Source organism: Hylaeus anthracinus, unplaced genomic scaffold (genome assembly GCF_026225885.1).
Source record: "Hylaeus anthracinus isolate JK02 unplaced genomic scaffold, UHH_iyHylAnth1.0_haploid 0, whole genome shotgun sequence".
NCBI lineage: Eukaryota > Metazoa > Arthropoda > Insecta > Hymenoptera > Colletidae > Hylaeus > Hylaeus anthracinus.
This window is the reverse complement of record NW_026533254.1, coordinates 4,799,323-4,816,656: the sequence shown is the minus strand read 5'-3', so window position 1 is coordinate 4,816,656 and position 17,334 is coordinate 4,799,323. Positions and strand designations below refer to the sequence as shown.

The following is a 17,334-nucleotide window of genomic DNA, read 5'->3' as shown; positions in this document are numbered from 1 at the left end:
GAATTTATGCCCCCATGTATGCGCCTACTGTTATCGATTAAACAGTTACAATTAAACGAAACGATACTAAACAGCCCCCACGCATCCTCAGCCCACTCAGCCCGTTACTTCAATTACGTTGTATATAGGAAATTTTAATCGAAATTTTAAAAACGTTCATTTCATCGGTCGTGATAGGAATAGTGTTAAACGAACTTCTCGCGCATTTCCTTGCTCTTCGTGCAAATACAAGAATGATAAAAAGGTTAATAAAGACTATCCATTGAGCCAACAGACACACCGTTTGCGATTCGGGAAATGCAAACAAACGGCGATGAAATGGTTTTGACGCGCAACAGAGCCCTCGTTCGCGACGGTATAATAGGGGCAGCCAAGTAGAGCGTCCCAGAAAGAATTCTGAGTGCACACAGAAGCCTTTTGACAGTTTTGTTTACAGCGATTCCAGGCGTAATAGCGCGATCGCGCCGCGGTTGCTTTGCCCGGGCAGTCGAGGTTTTAATCGTTAAAAGCTTTTCGTGGAAACGCGTTTTCGATCGAACCCATGACAATTTGCCTCCGGCAATTTGAATTCGAAATGCAAGGAGGAATCGTTTCGAACTGGCACGTCTATTTCGCGACTGGTGGCTGCCGGCGATGCTTTTATCTCGGAACGATTTGCCGTCTGCGTGCTCTTTTTCCTCTTCCGCTGTCGAAAACCCCGCGTCCCTTTTCTGGTAAGTAACGCCACCAGCGGGCCTACGGAACCGTGAAAATCGCGTAGGATGTTATTTATTTCCGAGGATTTATGGACGAAAGAGCGTCGAAGTTCTCGCGAATCTCGCCGTTGCGATGAGTTACGAGAAAACAGACAACGAATGCGTTACAAAAGCGTGGCACGAAACGAATACAAGTCTTCGCTCGATGCTAAAGTCGAAACTGAAACTCGCTCGTGCACTCGGGAATGAATTCTTAGACCTCTTCCGAAGATTACGTTACCCACTTACACGAGCAAATTTTAATAATGCAACTTAGACATTTAATTACGTTTAATAGAGTATCAAATACAAGGTAAGCGTAGAGATTACAGCGTAATTTAGTTCGCCGTGCTAAAATATCTACAGACATCATTATTTAAAAAGTTTCTACCACCACCTGAGTCCATGGTCTACCTGAAATCCTTGCAGTATTGTTCGCTTACTCGATAGCGCTGTTTCAACCGCGCCGTTCGCTGCAGAACACGAGTACTTGCAAACCAATTGCGTAAATTTGTATAATAACTTATTCACGGCTGCGACTGTTTATTCCGTCTACAATTACAGCGGCAGGAAACAAGTGGAGTTTGTTACAGTACCGTTTCCTAGCCGCCCAATACATTTCCTCGACATTCATTTCGCGGGAAAGATACATCAAGTACGCACGGTAGCGCGAGTTACGCACGTACGTTATTACATGAAGCACGTAACATATTCCGAACATGCATAGAATGCTCGATAACGTCCTCATTATTCAGTATGAAACTGCAAGTGGATGTACTTTTCCGACAATGGAACACAATGGCGCTTGCGTAGAGCTAGACAGGTTTATATTATCTTTCTTCTTAGCCACTGAGATCATTACTTTATTAGTTCTCTGGTACTTCCGCTTTAGAGCAATTCTAACTTGCAAACTTGAGTCAGTTTTACTTGCAGAATCTATGGAAAGAATAATCTTCTCTGAAGAACGGCAAATGACTGATAATATTTTTCTAGTGTATGACAGACAATAATAAAGGAATCGCGCAGTGGTGGTGAGAGCTGATAGATGGCCGAGCGAGCCTGAGGAGTTAGTTGTTGTTTACCCATCACGGAGCGAACAGTGCCATAGCAAGTTAGTTAATATTTATTCCAAGTTCCCTCTACCCTATAGACGGAGAAAGAGTTTACAATATTCTTTGAATTAATTATTATAACAGATGAGCCGAGATGAGACTTTAGGCGGTTTCGGGACACGCCACAGCGTGGCAAGAAACATTCGCACGCTTAATTCTCCACATTGTAGTTTAATCAATGCGGCAACCGCGGTCGTGGGGAAACCAATCATCGCCTTATCGTGCGTAAGAAGCTTTTACCACCCGAAGGTTCCGTCGCGCAAACGAGCTTGCATTCGGGAAACCGCTTCTTAGAAACGGGCGAAAGGTGTTTCCAGGCTATTAAGCAAAGCCTTAAAACGGAGACCCACGCAAGGGGATGTTCTCGCCTTTGTAGCGCCGCAAAGAGAAGTAATCGAAGAATGAAATCTATCGTTTCACGAATCTGGAAACGTGAGACACAGGATGTTCTCGATGTGGAACATTTTTCATCGTGTAAACGATCGACCCATGACAATGAGGTTGGACTATGGTACTAGAACCTCTGGAACGTAAAGATTCCGCTCGCACAAAACTTAACCATTATAGTGCCAAACAACGATACATCGTTGTTGGCAACACTTGCGAAAAGAGCAGACGACGATATATCATCGCGTATACGATGGTACCTGTACGCGTTACAAAGAAACTCTGTCTGAAATTAAATTTACGTAACTTTCGTGGAATTGTAATATATTAATTAATTTTTGTATAAACAATGAATACATACATGTCCTCGAGTATCTCTAGACTACATAGATACAATGCAAAAACAATAACTATTTGAATAATTTATATAGTCAATAAGAAAAAAGGAAAAATCCACAGAAATAGACATTATTATTACGATTTTTAATTAGTACAAATATTGGAATAAATTTAGCGTTAATTTATCCTCCCATTATTTCATAATACGTTCCTTTTGGAATTTGATAAATATCATTCATACTTTAATCTTTATATTTTATTTCTAAATTACATCAATTTGGTTTGGTATTCTTCGCTTGGGTACAATTCTTTTAGTTGGCACTAAAAGGGTTAAGATTTCCAATAAGATTTCGATGCTTGAACTTTCCTTCTAAAGGTTCTCTAAATGATTCTACTTAAAGATGAATAAATTCAATATTCGCAAGACATTGGACTAGAATCAACACGAAAGAAATCTCATTTCCAACTACATTCCCTCCTCCAAATCACCCTCAAAATCAGATGACTTTGTTCAGTTTTCATCGAAACAAATTAAACCATTGTCCTAGAGAAGTGTCCATGCTATTTCTCGATACAAGCGGCTATGGCCCATATTTACCGAAGCCCTCGCCTCCAGTGGATCCCTCGATTCACCGAGCCGAGATCGATCAGCCCAGAAGCTTCTTAGTCGCGACGTCCAGGGGCACCTCTCGCGATCAAGACGTATACATTCGCGAGCTATTGGCAACGAGGAAACGTCTAAAGTGTCGGGGTTGAATCTGGGTTAACGATCGGCCATAGTTCCCAGGGCTGGAACTCGAGAAATGTCAGAGAGAAAATGAGGTGGATGGAGACAGATAGAATTCGATAAAAGAATGAAAGGGAGAAAAAGAAGCCGATTCACCGAAGCTAAGAATGGCGGGAGGAGGCGGAGTAGGGTGGAGGCTGAGAGGATAGGTTCGACTATAAGATTGCGCGTTTTCCGTTCGAAAGCTCATCGATCGCTTCCGTCGAGTGGAGCCATCGTTACTCGGACAAAGGCTCAAAACCCCGCGAAAGCGAATTCTGTAACTCTTCCGTGAAGCTCCTGCGGACCTTGGACGCCAAACGGCATCAGCCGTTTATGAAATGGGATAGGACGGGCTGAAATTACCGACGTGGAGATTTTTTCAATTCTTCCAAACACCGTTCGCTCTCGTCTTATGAACCCTGGGGATCTTGACACTTCTTAAAGGGTGCGTTACGCCTGGACGACTCTTTATTAACCCTTTGCACTCCAAGCAATTTGGCTATATCCAGGTAGTCAACTCCGAGACCATTTTTCTTAGATTTCTGAGTTATGGAATAGCCACGAAAAACTCTTTCCAGTTTGTTAAATTATACGATTTTTTTTAGAATTTTACATTTTTATTAACCAAACATACACGAATAATATTATCCTTCATTTGATTATTTATATGAAGTCGTTTGAAACAAAGAATGGAAGACTAAAGTATTTTTTAACGCTATTACTTTAATATATTGATCTTATACCTAATTGAATTTAGACACCCATTGCTTATTAAAACTTAATGATAAATTGTGGACAGCGTCACTGGCCGTGAGAGTAGAACGCCCTGAAGTACTTGGGCAGTACAGGTGGTCTTAGGAGTGCAGGGGGTTAATTTTTTCTAAAAGACCGAGAAACGTTATTTGTTCGAGACTTTTTGTGTGTGATCCTCTTTACGGACCTAGCGCTCCTTAAGGCTACGCGACACCTACAAATCGTTTCGCTGGACGAACTTGACACCGCGGGACAGGAGTTATCGTACCGCTAATCGTATTTGGCGAGCTCAGCGACGGATGGATACGTAAAACGAAGTAGTCCAAGCGCGTTTGAGTTGTCCGGTGCACTCAAACTCTTAGTTGGTAACGGGATACCAATTTTTCATCGCGTTGGTCTTTACCTTGCGGTATTTATTCGAACTCGCGATAGTCTTGCCTCGACGGCTGTTGACCTAGAAAATGCTTTCGCATCACGTTTTGTGGAAAAAGAAGTTGTAAAAACTGAAGTTCGCTGTTTGCTGGGAAAGTGCGCGTTACTGGTCATGCTGCTGGATCTTGAACGCCTCGGTCTTACCTATTATTCCGACTGGTTAAGTATTTTACTTCGGCGCAGATGATTCTGGAAGTATAATTTTTCAAATTTAGACGCCACCGGAGCATTCCTGCACTCCCGCATTAAGAAACCCCTCGAGTTCTGTGAAACTTCAGCGGTATGCGGTTTAAAAATCGAAACCAGCTTTCCTTTTGAGAATAGCGTTTAAGTTGTTGAGAAGTTTGAAATGGAAATCTTTCTTCTAATTACTAATCGTTATTTGAATCGAAGGATTAAGCTGCATCCTCGTTCATAAATATGTGGACACTTACTATCTTCAACGAATAATTAATATATACCTTAAATTATTACTATACAACTTTTGTTGCTAAATTCTATATTGGATGTATATTTAACAACATTTAATAATATTAAATGTTCCAAGTGTTTCAAGAACTATGGGATCGTTTAGATAGAAAAGTTCAAAAAGAATGTTCAATATATCAACAACATTTATGGCAAAATATTACAAAATAAATGAGATAACATTACTTCGGATACAATGAAGAAATTAATAGTATTAAAGTTTGGTAAAAGAAATTTTAAGAATGCACAGCAGATATATTAATAGAAAGCAAACTGAACTGTTTTTTATAATTACTAATGTGATTGAAAAAAAACTATTAATGAAATATATTCGCTAATGCAACATAAACATATCGAAACATAAATGATATATTTATTTCTATTAAGGTAAAATGTCCACATACTTCTGAGCCGGGATGTGCATACACGATGATAATTATTTATTCGTTAGAGGAGAGCTTTATCTAGACAAGAATCGTAGCCCATATCCGCTTTTATCGACACTGAAACGTTTAACCACCGTTCAACTGCGAATGCTTTACGACTTGGTCGTTGAAACGATGCCTCGTTAGAAACGCGACAACTTCCACGATTAAATTGGCGGAAACGAATGGAAGATTCTTAAAATAGTCGAGCTCTCGTCAACGAAGGTAATCGATGCAAACCTCTGGATGATTTCTCTAGCGTAATGTTTCTTATTACTTGCCGCAAAGAGTCGTTTTATTGCCTGCACCGATGTGGCGGAATTTAATGGCTCAGCTATGAAATGCCACGCGCGTCTCCTCCGTTAGATCGGTGGCGGGATCAATGGAGTACCATTGGTTATTCGTCTGTGGACAAATTGTTTATAAATTAAGAAGAAAATTTTAGAATTTTGATTCATCTACCATTTTAATTTCAAATCCTAGTTCTTCGCTTAACATCAAACCAGATTGAAACATCGAGAAAGTTTCTCCCTTCGGATATTGATAAGTCTTCTTACTCGAGGAGAACAGAAGCGATTTATTACGTTCCAATAGACCGCGGTCGGATCGCGATTTTCACTTAGCTCAATTACTCGAAGACCTGTCGGTTGCCAGTCATGATTATTAAGATGGCCGATGTAGCAACGATCGCTGCAACGAGACGGAGAAGCCAACTTTGAAATTGTGCCTCGTCGACGGGCACGCAAACTCGAGATGGTGGGGAAACTCGATCCCAAACGTTGATTATCCGAAGTTGTGAATTCGCAGCAGTTGAGGCGGCGTTGATTTGTTCCTCGCGACGAACGTGGAGCACCGAAACGGCAGGGAACAGCGGACCGAAGGTGACACTGTAATTAAGCGACGTCGATAGGTTGAAAAACTAATTTCCTCGTGGCTGAGAGACATCGGCCGAATGCTGGGCTTCAACTGTGGTTTCTCTCATGGAACACAGTAAACTCATTCCCCATAAATGCGAATCGTTAATTTTAATTCCACCAAGATCCACGGAAACGTCTAATTCGCGGCGTCAGAGTATGTTCTCAAGTATACATCGAGTTGTATTTAATTCACATTGCGACCAAGGATGCTCCTACCTTTAACTTTTTCCATTAACCTTCCTCCATGTAGGTTTTTGCCTGTATGACCTCTTCAGCGGCTGGAAACTTGCAGAATCGACGTACTGTTGAGACTAAGGAAGGAGTTTTCTGTAGGAACCTGGTGTTACAATCCTGGAAGAAATTGAACTTGCAATCTTACGCGAGAGAAAACTTCATTTCATAGTTCACTAGACCATCAAAAACGGAACGACTGTTTTTAATTACTCCTTAAGGGGTTAGGTCTAGTTAGGATTTTCAAAAAGTCGATTTTTTTGCATTTTTTAAAAATATGATATCTCAAAAATATTCTCGGCAAATTTCAAGTTAATCCGATTAATAGTTTTCGATATATCCTAAAATTGCTAAAGGCAATGATGAATAGAAAGGGATTTGATTAATTACAAGATTAATTATTAAACTAATGATTTCTGTTTGTTGGATTGATTTTTGATGAACCAGTAAAAAGTTATGATGGTCACCGCAAAGCTCTACTTGTGGAATAGGGTTCAACAAATATGGCAATAACTCTGTCTACAATAAATATTTTGTCTTGAAATTCTTGTCGAATAAAGTTAAAACATTGTATAATAACTTAATCTTATTTGTTTTATAAAATATATTAAACTACTATAAAAAGATATTATTTGTAATACCCATTTTTTTCACGTCGCTGACTAGACCTAAGCCCTTAAAACCAAATAGCCTGCGCCATATAAACCTGTGATATTATTTAAGCGAAAAACTGGTGCACGAAAAGTGAACATCCCACTTCGAGAGTGCAGCTGCGTCTGCGACGATCCTCTAGTGACGGGACTCACCCTATGTTGCAAACCCCCGAACCACTCGCGTTCACGGTAGTAAATTTAATATATTCTCCCACTTGCTCGCTATTAAACTCAGCACGTGTCTACGTCGGTCTCAGCTACCACCGAATGAGAAACGAAAACACGTGTAACGTGTATGCTGCGGGAACGCACGGTGATGGGGTTGAGGGTAGCGTTTGCTCTGCGCGTGGAAACTTCCTCGTAATTAATTAGGGTACGACTTGGTTCTGACGCTGTAAGGAAATGGTGCTAGAAAATATTCGTGTAATCTAGCTAGGACAATAATTTTAGAATATCGTTGTTACGCCTCTCAAGTAGAGAGTGGTAGGAAACGTTTTAGTGTAATAGTGACAATAATGCAGTTGTAGATTTCCTAATGAATAATTTGTATGAAATAAATATAAATACTTCGGTTAGATTACGATCCAATATTTTTACTATTAACCCTTTGCACTCCTAAAGCCACCTGTACTGCCCAAGCACTTGAAGGCGTTTTACTCTCGCGGCCAGTGGCACTTTCCACAATTTATCATTAAGTTTTAATAAGCAATGGGTGTCTAAATTCAATTAGTTAGAAGATCAATATTCTTAAGCAATAGCGTTAAAAAATACTTTACTTTTCCGTTATTTGTTTCAAATAACTTTAGATAAATAATCAAATGAAGGACTATATTATTTGTGTATGATTATGTTTGGTTAATAAAAATGTAACATTCTAAAAAAAATCGTATAATTTAACAAACTGGAAAGAGTTTTTCGTGGCTATTCCATAACTCAGAAATCTAAGAAAAATGGTCTCGGAGTTGACTACCTCCATATAACCAGATTGCTTGGAGTGCAAAGGGTTAAACTGTATAATAAAAATGTTGAAGAATCCTAAAAGACTAATCTCTGAATCTCATTCGTTCTTAATTCAAACACTTCGTGTTCGTGTTATCGAAACACCATTCGCAAGAACAAGGATTCACGCGACCAGCTCAAACCCATCGCTGGATTGATTGAATGCTGCCGAAATCTGAGCATCCCGAGCCGTTGGCCAAGAAAGTAAATCGAATACGAGCTACCCTGAATGGAATTATCGTAGGGAAGTCTCCCAAGTCGACTCTATCGTTGATCCATATGTAGGAAGAAGAATCTTTATAGGCTAAGAAGGAACTTGCTTGAATAGAAACTGGTGGAATGCCATTTGAGTCCAGGGTATTTACGTCGATCTTTCGTCTCGGCTTAACATTCGATTCGCTCGACTAGATGCTTCCACCCAGTACCGAACGTCTTTACGTCTACCACGTATGTCCGCCAAGCAGCTTTGGAGACATGTTCGCGAGCAGATTCACAATCAAATAGAATCTTGATCATTGCAATCTCGAATATTGCGCGAAAATCTCGTTCACTGGATGGTGTCGACAAGTGAAGAGATTGGTCGCTAAAACGTAAATAAGATTGCAGAAATGGTAATATCGAGGATATGATGTACTGTAGATGCACTATAGACTGTTCATTGTCTCTTTTATTGAAAAATAATTCTGAAGCGCGTATTACAGCGGATCAGAGGTTAACTGAACCGCGAAGATGCAGTAAGAGCTTAAGGGTAACAAAGTTCGTACGAACGTGTAGGGTGATAAATAAGAAGTTGTTAAAGCTAAATGTCCGCCATTTTGGAGCAAATATGTGGCACGAAAAAACACAAGCACCATTCTCGCGGAGAAATACGTGTAGCACGTAATTCTCAGAGATGGATGCTATCAACCTGGCTACCTCCAGAATTGGAAGAATAACCCAGACGTTCCGTAAAGCTGTTCCTAGGTACTCTTCCGAGTATTTCTTTCGTAATATACTACTCTTTAACTGTTTGAAATTGCGCCAATCGCACCTTCGAGCTCGGTTTTTCATTTATCCTCGTACAAAGCAAGTTCTTAACCCTCTACCAAGCAAGTTTTTTTCCTCTGCAAACGACTTGCAAGGCATTTACTTTGATATTTCAGGTTGATGGTACGGTAACCGTCATCAATATTGTTATTGATTATCAGAGACATTATACAATTAAGACGTATACTTCATCTTGTGAAAATACTAAAATTATTTGGTAAAATGTTGATATATTATCATGTTACCTGAACGTTACACGAGTCCATAGAGGGTTAAGTAATTCATCCAAACCATTTGTAATTTGTTAGACTTGAGTCCCCTGTACACGTATCAAAACAACAGACGTACCGTTACATCAATTTTCCACTTGTCACCCTCCGCGTCCAATCTAGTTCTACTTCTCTGCTAGAATCAATTTTGTGTCTCAACGAACGTATACTTCCCTTTGGAAAAATTGCTGAAGCTCTCAAATGAAAATAGCTTTGTACCTACCAAGCAACTATTCAATATTTGTATAGTTTAAAAGTAAACAATTATTAACATCATCTCACAATCTCTCCAATAAAAACACCAAGTGCTCGTCGAACAGTATACCCCAAACTTTTTAATCAGCAGCTTATCGTACACCCAACGATCGGTCTGCCCAAGAGCACGCGTAATTAATGAAGATGCTGTGGTGAAATCCGAAGATGTAATTACTGACAGAACAAATCGGGAGTAATCTTGATTACGATCTACATCTGCTCCCGTATGTAACATCTCGGATTGCTAATTAATCGGGGCCGCCACTCCGCTCCGTTACTGTTGGTATCGGTCCGCTATCTTTCACATTAATACCTCAATAAAGCAACCGGGACCTCCATTGACGGTAAACATCGAGATAAAAAAAAAAACAGGCGGGCTGCAGGCTGCTGGAATCTCGCAAAAACGATGGAAGACACGCGGAACAGCGTGTCCCGACGTGTTAACACCAGGAATGCAGTCCAATTTTTGCTCTATCCGGGCGCACGGCTGGCAACTCGCCACGTACGTGCACGTCATTTCATATCGGTCCTTGTTGCCAAGCTATCTTGCAAGGTGGTAATACCAACTTCTAGACTCCTTTCCTTTTTTTTCTACCCTCCCATTTTTTCGGTGCTAGGAATAAAAAAGCTACGGAGGGTCAACTAATCCGGAACCACTGGTTGACAGACTCAACTGACGTATTATTTATATTTTTAATATTTAGTGCCCTGGAAATTCAAAGCATACATTGAAATAAAATTATTTATATCTAATTTCTCCCGGAACGACCTATTTCCGTCCTGTTCGCGTCTCCCTGAGCGCTGTTATCGAAAGTCGAGATGAAAAGGTTTACTGATAGCGAGCCGATTTTTCGCTCCTCTTGTTATGCAAGCCTGTGATCAGGTATATCCTGATTTCCTTTTAATTATCGGTGAACGTTGAAATCGAATCGGCCGTTCAATGCGGCAGCGGTCGTTCGAAAGCTCGATTTTGCTTCACGTTTTTATTTCGTTTTGTTTCAGGAAATATCAGGACCAGAGCCGTGTTGGACGTAGAGTCGAAGAGAGGATACTGGCTGACAGTGTACGCCCAGGATCATGGTGTCGTTCCCCTGAGCTCGAATCTGCAGGTTTGTATGCAAAAATAAACGTCCACTTTCTTTTGTAATATGGTTGATATAAGATTAGAATTTTAAAAGGATTTTTTAAATACGAAATTTATTGAAAATTTAATTTGGATTTGCCAACGTTAAAGCGCAATAAATTCTGGATGCAACAAAAAAAAGACACCCGTCACAGTCTTAACCCATTCACTGCCAACTACGAGATGCCTCGTAGTTCAAATAAGTTTATAGCCTTTTGAGTCGCGAATTATTGCAAAAGAAGATCGTAAATTTTCTTTTGAAAGCAACAAATTTAATATCACTTTTTATTATCAAAATAATAACCGAGATTACACATCTGTATTAACTAGTTAAGTGCGTTCGACGTGTATAACGTCGGACCAAAACTCTACTGCAATGCGGTTGACGTGTCGTGTAAAATAAAAAATTACCATTGGCCATAAAAACTCGAAATTTCTATAAAATGTAATAAGAATATTATATGGTGGTATGTTTCCATTATATTACCAAACCACCTATACATTTTATATGGAGGGCATTATATGGGACATTTCCAAGTTTTATACCGGCTACTCTAGCGAAAGTAAATCCCCTCCGAAGATGTGTCGTCTGTTCAAAAAATAAAAAACTTAAGAAGTCAAGATATTGGTGTACGACCTACGAAGTGACACCTTGCGTATTTTTTGACAATTTTCAAGCTTTTATTAAGAATAACATATTCAAAGAGGAATTGTTAACTTTTGTGAAATAAAAGTGTAATCCTTCCTCGTTTTTCGTAAAATTTATAATGCAACCATTTGCCTTGCGTCTGATGTGAATACTCGTCATTGGTCGATTTTAACTCCGCACTCTGTGGAGCTCTTTTAAAACTAAGTTCCGCAGTTAACAGGTTAAATCTTGGCGCCCAAGGCGAAACGCTTCAAATTTACCTGGCAGTGAATGGGTTAATCAAGCGTCTAGTCACTTCTATAACGTATCGATTCATCAGTTTGGGATTATTTGTAAAATACAGAATTCGAGGAGCGAAAAATCAAGGTAAAATGCACTCGTTAAGCGCGAAGCACGTTGTAACGTTTGTCGAACGCTTCGTTCACTGCGAGTAAACGAGATTCGGCGATGTCGAGGGAGGGGTTGTTCGAAAAACTCTCGAACGCACAATGGATTTCGCTTTTCGCGACGTGGGGCGATTTTTTTCGAATTTTTTTCGCCATCGCGAATTACATGCCCGTCGAGACGGTCGCCTCGTAAATAATTCACAGCCGGTTTCTGTGCAGGTGTACGTGGAGGTGTTGGACGAGAACGACAACACCCCGTTGACCGAGGTTCCGGTTTACTATCCCTCAGTGGCGGAAAACTCTCTAGCAGGTGTGAGCGTTCTCCAGATCCGAGCGTTCGATCGTGACGTCTCGGACCAACAATTCACTTTTTCCATCACGAGTGGCAATCCAGAGGGTTATTTTCTCATCAACTCCACTACTGGTAAGTTCCGCATGGTCAGTCGCGTTGGGAGAGCAATATCTTGGCCGGAGAATCAAAATGGATTGCTTGGCTGCGACCGTCTCCATCGCCTGTAACGAGATCGATTTTTCCCAGGACGATGATTTTAATGGGCTGTCCCGAAAATAGACCACCACGGCCACGATTACTTCACAATTTCAATCGAAGTAGCCCTCGATAATTTACACGCATGAGACTCGCTACCGCGGGAATCGAAGTAACGAGAAGATCTCGAGGCGAGGGACACGAGTAACGAACTTGATATTAGATTTTAGCGTCTTCTACCGAGTCCAGGAAACCGCGATGAAGACATTATTTTAATTGCACTTTTTTCTAAGAGATGAATTCTTCGAGTCGTATGGAATCAATCCCATTAGTTTCATTAAAGAAAATTGCAAAGAACGAAGGAAAGAATTGCTAGCTAAGAGATAGATTAATATTAATATTGATCAAAAAGGGGCGTGTCTCTCTTCGTCGGATTAGTTTATGAATTACATCGCCTACATTACGTAGTGGAAAAGAATCGCGTGCCGATTCGAGGATTAATAGCGTAAAAGTGGGATATTATTTAACGAAATGATACGTTTTCGCCTGGTGTCTGGCAATAACGCGAAGCGATAAGGAATATTCGCGTGTCCCGTTCGGCTTTCACGTTCCGTAAAACGGCCTAAGTGACTCACCGCATGCAAGCGGAAGGAAAGGACCATTGTTTTCGCCTTACGCGGTAACGTATGCAAATTTGCTTTGATCGAACTTCGATTCATTATTCATCGTTCCGCTCGGGTCGGTCGCGTCAGCCTGCGGAATTATGAAACGATGAAAAGTCAGAATCTCGTTATTGAGAAAAAGCGATTACAACGCTATTATGGGACCCCGTAGGATATTGCACACGAATAGACACGCATACAAAATGGGCGTGAATCAATTTTAGCGTGTGAAAATTTGCCATACAAATTTGATTCGATCCTTCTCGAGTGATCTTACCGGCGCCATGGGAGCGATTAAATCAGACTTTTAAATGAGCAGAGGGTGAAATTGAAGTTTTAATTCGGACCTCGGTGCCGATATTAAGAAGCCGCCACCGTAATGTTTCTTGAGTAGATTTTTCTAATTACTTTCACTCGACTTCGAGACCCAAAGATATGGCAATTAAATTTAAGTTTAAATTGAATGAGTTGATTCCTCAAAGACGATAATATTTACTTTGGAGCAATAAATATTAAAAGGGGACAGCAAGTGTGAAAATATTATGTCAGTCGTATACGTTAAGATGGTCACGTCAAGAGTGACACTCTTTATATTTACCGCGGAGGAACCGATGCACTAATGGTGCAAATGCGACTACAGTGTACAGTTCAGTGTCTTTCTTTTCTGAATGCAGACTGCATCTTGCAGGTCAATTCGCACCTTTTCGGTCACACGGTACGCACTTAAACACCTTCTTTTCAATATACAGTATCTTCCACGCGATGCAAGCTTACATACACATATACTTCAAGCTATAAGGGATCGTTCAAAACAAAAGATCGGAAAAGAAAGGAAAATGTTTCACAATTGTGATGAAATAGTGAAAAAGATTACTTTAATAATATTCAAACAGAATAAACACTGAAAAGCCCAAAGAGGGCCATAATGTCTTCAACACTACAGATTATTCGAACCCAAAGAACTTCATACTGATACAAAGTTTTCCTTAGGATGCCAAAATCAGTACGCATTCCAGTTCAACTCGGTGGTCGTTAATTACAAACGACTGCAACGGAGAGCCTCCGTAATTAGACAATCGTAATTACACACCATCTGGTTAAACGAAGTCTTCCCGTCCCTGCTTTCTTCCGCGAATTTCGTAAGCAGCCATTTATCCCCAGTCATCTCGAAGATCGATGCGAGACGGGGCGGAAAATCGCTTACGCCGGTAGGAGACGGTTTGTAATTAAAAAGTCGAGCGTCCTCTGATTCGTATTCATCGGCCTTTCCATGCTGCGCGAAACTTTCCTCGGCTCGGATTCATGGCGCCGAATTATGAAAACTTTCTCCGCGGTTTCGAGCTTCTTTTCCGCCTGTTTCATGCTCCTGCGAAAGGCCATCGAGTACGCAAGCTGCATCACCACGCGTGGGTAAAAGAGTATATCAAAACGTTAAGCTTGATCGGAGATTTCAAGATTAACGATATCGTCAAGATGTTCCCTATCGTAAATAATTACGAAACACGATTACAACCCAGTGTTGAGGATACGATGAGAATATACGAGTTTCGTATAATGAAGAAACGAGATTATCATTCACAATCCGATCCGATCAATAACGGACAGTGAGAACCGTAAAAAAAAGGCGATACAAACGACGCAAAGAAATCAACAAATTTAATACATATGTATATTAGAGAGTTCCGTTACCGTTCGAATTTGTTTTCACGCAACGAAACAGAGAGGTAAGAGATGAGTGTCGAGGTAATCGGTCGAGGTATACGGTAGTATAAACGCGGCATTTAAATTTAGACATTTCCAAAACTCCTAGATAATGATTCTTGATGTATTTTCTATAAAATCAATTCAGAATCTAACACCCCTAGTTCCTGTTCTTGCGGACAGAAATGACAGACCAAAAGGACATCGTGTCATCGCTAAGTGTCGTTGAGGTTATCAATTGGGCGAACAATACGTCCGCGTGGCCCTCGAAAAGTGTTCTCGGTTGCTTGCTTTTATCGTCGATTTCTCGAGTGCATTCACGCTGCGATAAATACGTGTTCTACTCGTTTTTACTTTGCCAGGAGGGCCGCATTAAAGCGACGCCGCTCCGTTGACCACGTTTTTGCTTTATCGAACGCGTTTCGCGGCTGGCCGACTGTCTTGGAAATAAATCGTGCAGCCGCGTTCACGCTGAATTTATCCCTTATCGCGCGTCTGGACATGCGTACGGTAAGATTCTGAAGGGGTATACCTTCCTCCCAACGCGTAGACGAAATTTCAACGAGAAGAATTTTGTTTAGGAACAAGTGTCGTAGTGCTAGTGGAAACTAAACGTAGCAGTCAATACGTTTGAATGAAATATCAGAAACCATCCGTTACGAAATCATAGTTTTCACGGTATAGATATCGTGATTTGCCTGGGGCAGTGTGGTCGTTTGGATTCCAGCGGCGTCCAAGCATCAAATTCTCGCTGGAATTCGAAATCGGCTTACCGAGCGCGGTAAACGTGTAAAACCATGTAACATTTTACGCAACGCGCTCCCGTCGAGGTCATTCCCCGCCATATTTATTCGAGATTATTGCGCTTTTGTCGGAGTTGCAGCGACGATCCGCGGATAAAGAGGGTAGACGCGGAGAAGAAAGAAACACCGGGCGCATTCAGATTTCCCCTAATGATAGCATTACGACGGAACAAGATGGCGAGAATCGAAACGAGCTACTACCAGATGCTGCGGATCCACCCGCGGAGAATGAATAGGTCGTTTACCCGGGGATCCAGCGGGTATTTTGCAAGCCAAAAACGAACGTATACTTTCCTACGTCTAGCAAACGTGAAATTGATACCGCGATATCGATTTTTCACTCACTGACCGTGTTAATGCGATTCATGGGTCGATCCAAAGAACTTTACGAGTGAAAGAAAAAATTAATCGAGAAGGACATCCTCTTTGGGATTGAAGCAAAATTAATTTCAAGCTGAGATAGAAATTGAAGTATCCTGCAGTTCACATACTAAAGAACAGTTAAGGAAGTTGGGTGATTGCAAAAAGAAACAGTTTAAGAGTAGGAGGTAGAGTGGCTCGGTGTCTCCGAGTGCCTCATAAGCCTGCAAGCTATCCGAGGAAACACACTCGGAGTTAGGCGACTCTGCAAATATAATCCCACTACTTGTAACTTGGAAGTTATTCCATGAAACTGTTCGAGTCAAGCCTAGATTCAAGTTAGACAAAGAAGGTATCACCACTCCGTGTGGAACTAGAAGTCAACCGTCCATTATTGCCAAGAACAGCCTCCTCGACGCTTCCTGGACGGCATGCTCGTGGTTTTATCATTCTCTGTATTATAGTAGTTCCTAGCGCGTATCGCCTTTTTATTTATGGTGCGCCTAGGCCCTAAACTTATCCGACACAGCACTGCGCAGCATTATTTCAATCCTTAGCGCCGAAGGAACTCGAGGAAGTCCGATCGCATAATCTAAACGAAGGACGAGACCTAACGGGACACGATGCATTGCATCTGCACCTTTCGCGATGTTGCATTATTCTCTGAGTGTTGCTAACCCCTTCGCGAATAGAAATTAACGATTACATGTTTCTACTTTATTTGAATAGACCATTATGTAATACTTCGATTTACCTTTTGGTATTTATCTATGATTTAAAGGCCGACGTTTGATAGATTGTTATTAAAATTAGCTTTGTAATATGAAAGTAAAATAAATAAAAGAAAGGATAGAAGATACATTGATTTAGGCAGAAGGAAGACAGTCGTGTAGAGATTTGTTCGCAATAATAAAATAAATGTGTAGCATTCCAAACCTTTACTCGCAATGTTAAAGTATTTGAAATAATTAAATGTGCCGGTGTACAAAAAGTTAAATTTGTTATCTCGAAAACAAAAAGATCCAAGAGCGAAAGGGTTAAAGAAATTACGTTTGTGCGAGGTTCATTTTTTTTTCTCCTTTCCAGTTAGGCCGACAACGAAACGAGTTCGCGGAAACGAAAATTGCATTTGGCCACGAGCCGTCCGCGTAGCGTAATATAATTCTTATCTAATAATACTTTAATACCATTTAATGCGACGAAATGCAAATGGAACGAGGTGCCGCGATGAGGTTCGCGTCCAACGAAAATGGCGATGCACGACCGATCCGATAATGTGTCTCCCCACCTAAATATTGCAGTGATTTTAATGCTGCGATATTACAAATCAATTCAAAATAAATATGAATAAATAAATTATTTCATAATAAAATCCCATTGTCTTCAATACGTAT

The 17,334-nt window shown here is 40.7% G+C and overlaps 1 protein-coding gene across 3 annotated transcripts in view; it reads left to right on the top strand.

The window, feature by feature from the left end:
- The window catches only part of LOC128895736 (fat-like cadherin-related tumor suppressor homolog), a 534,418-nt gene that overhangs the window by 458,269 nt on the left and 58,815 nt on the right, over positions 1–17,334 (top strand). For all 3 annotated transcript variants that reach the window (XM_054158615.1, XM_054158598.1, XM_054158607.1), the window contains 2 exons: positions 10,772–10,878; positions 12,147–12,351. In XM_054158615.1, the coding sequence (XP_054014590.1) occupies positions 10,772–10,878; positions 12,147–12,351 (312 nt within the window). The remainder of the gene's footprint in view (positions 1–10,771; positions 10,879–12,146; positions 12,352–17,334) is intronic.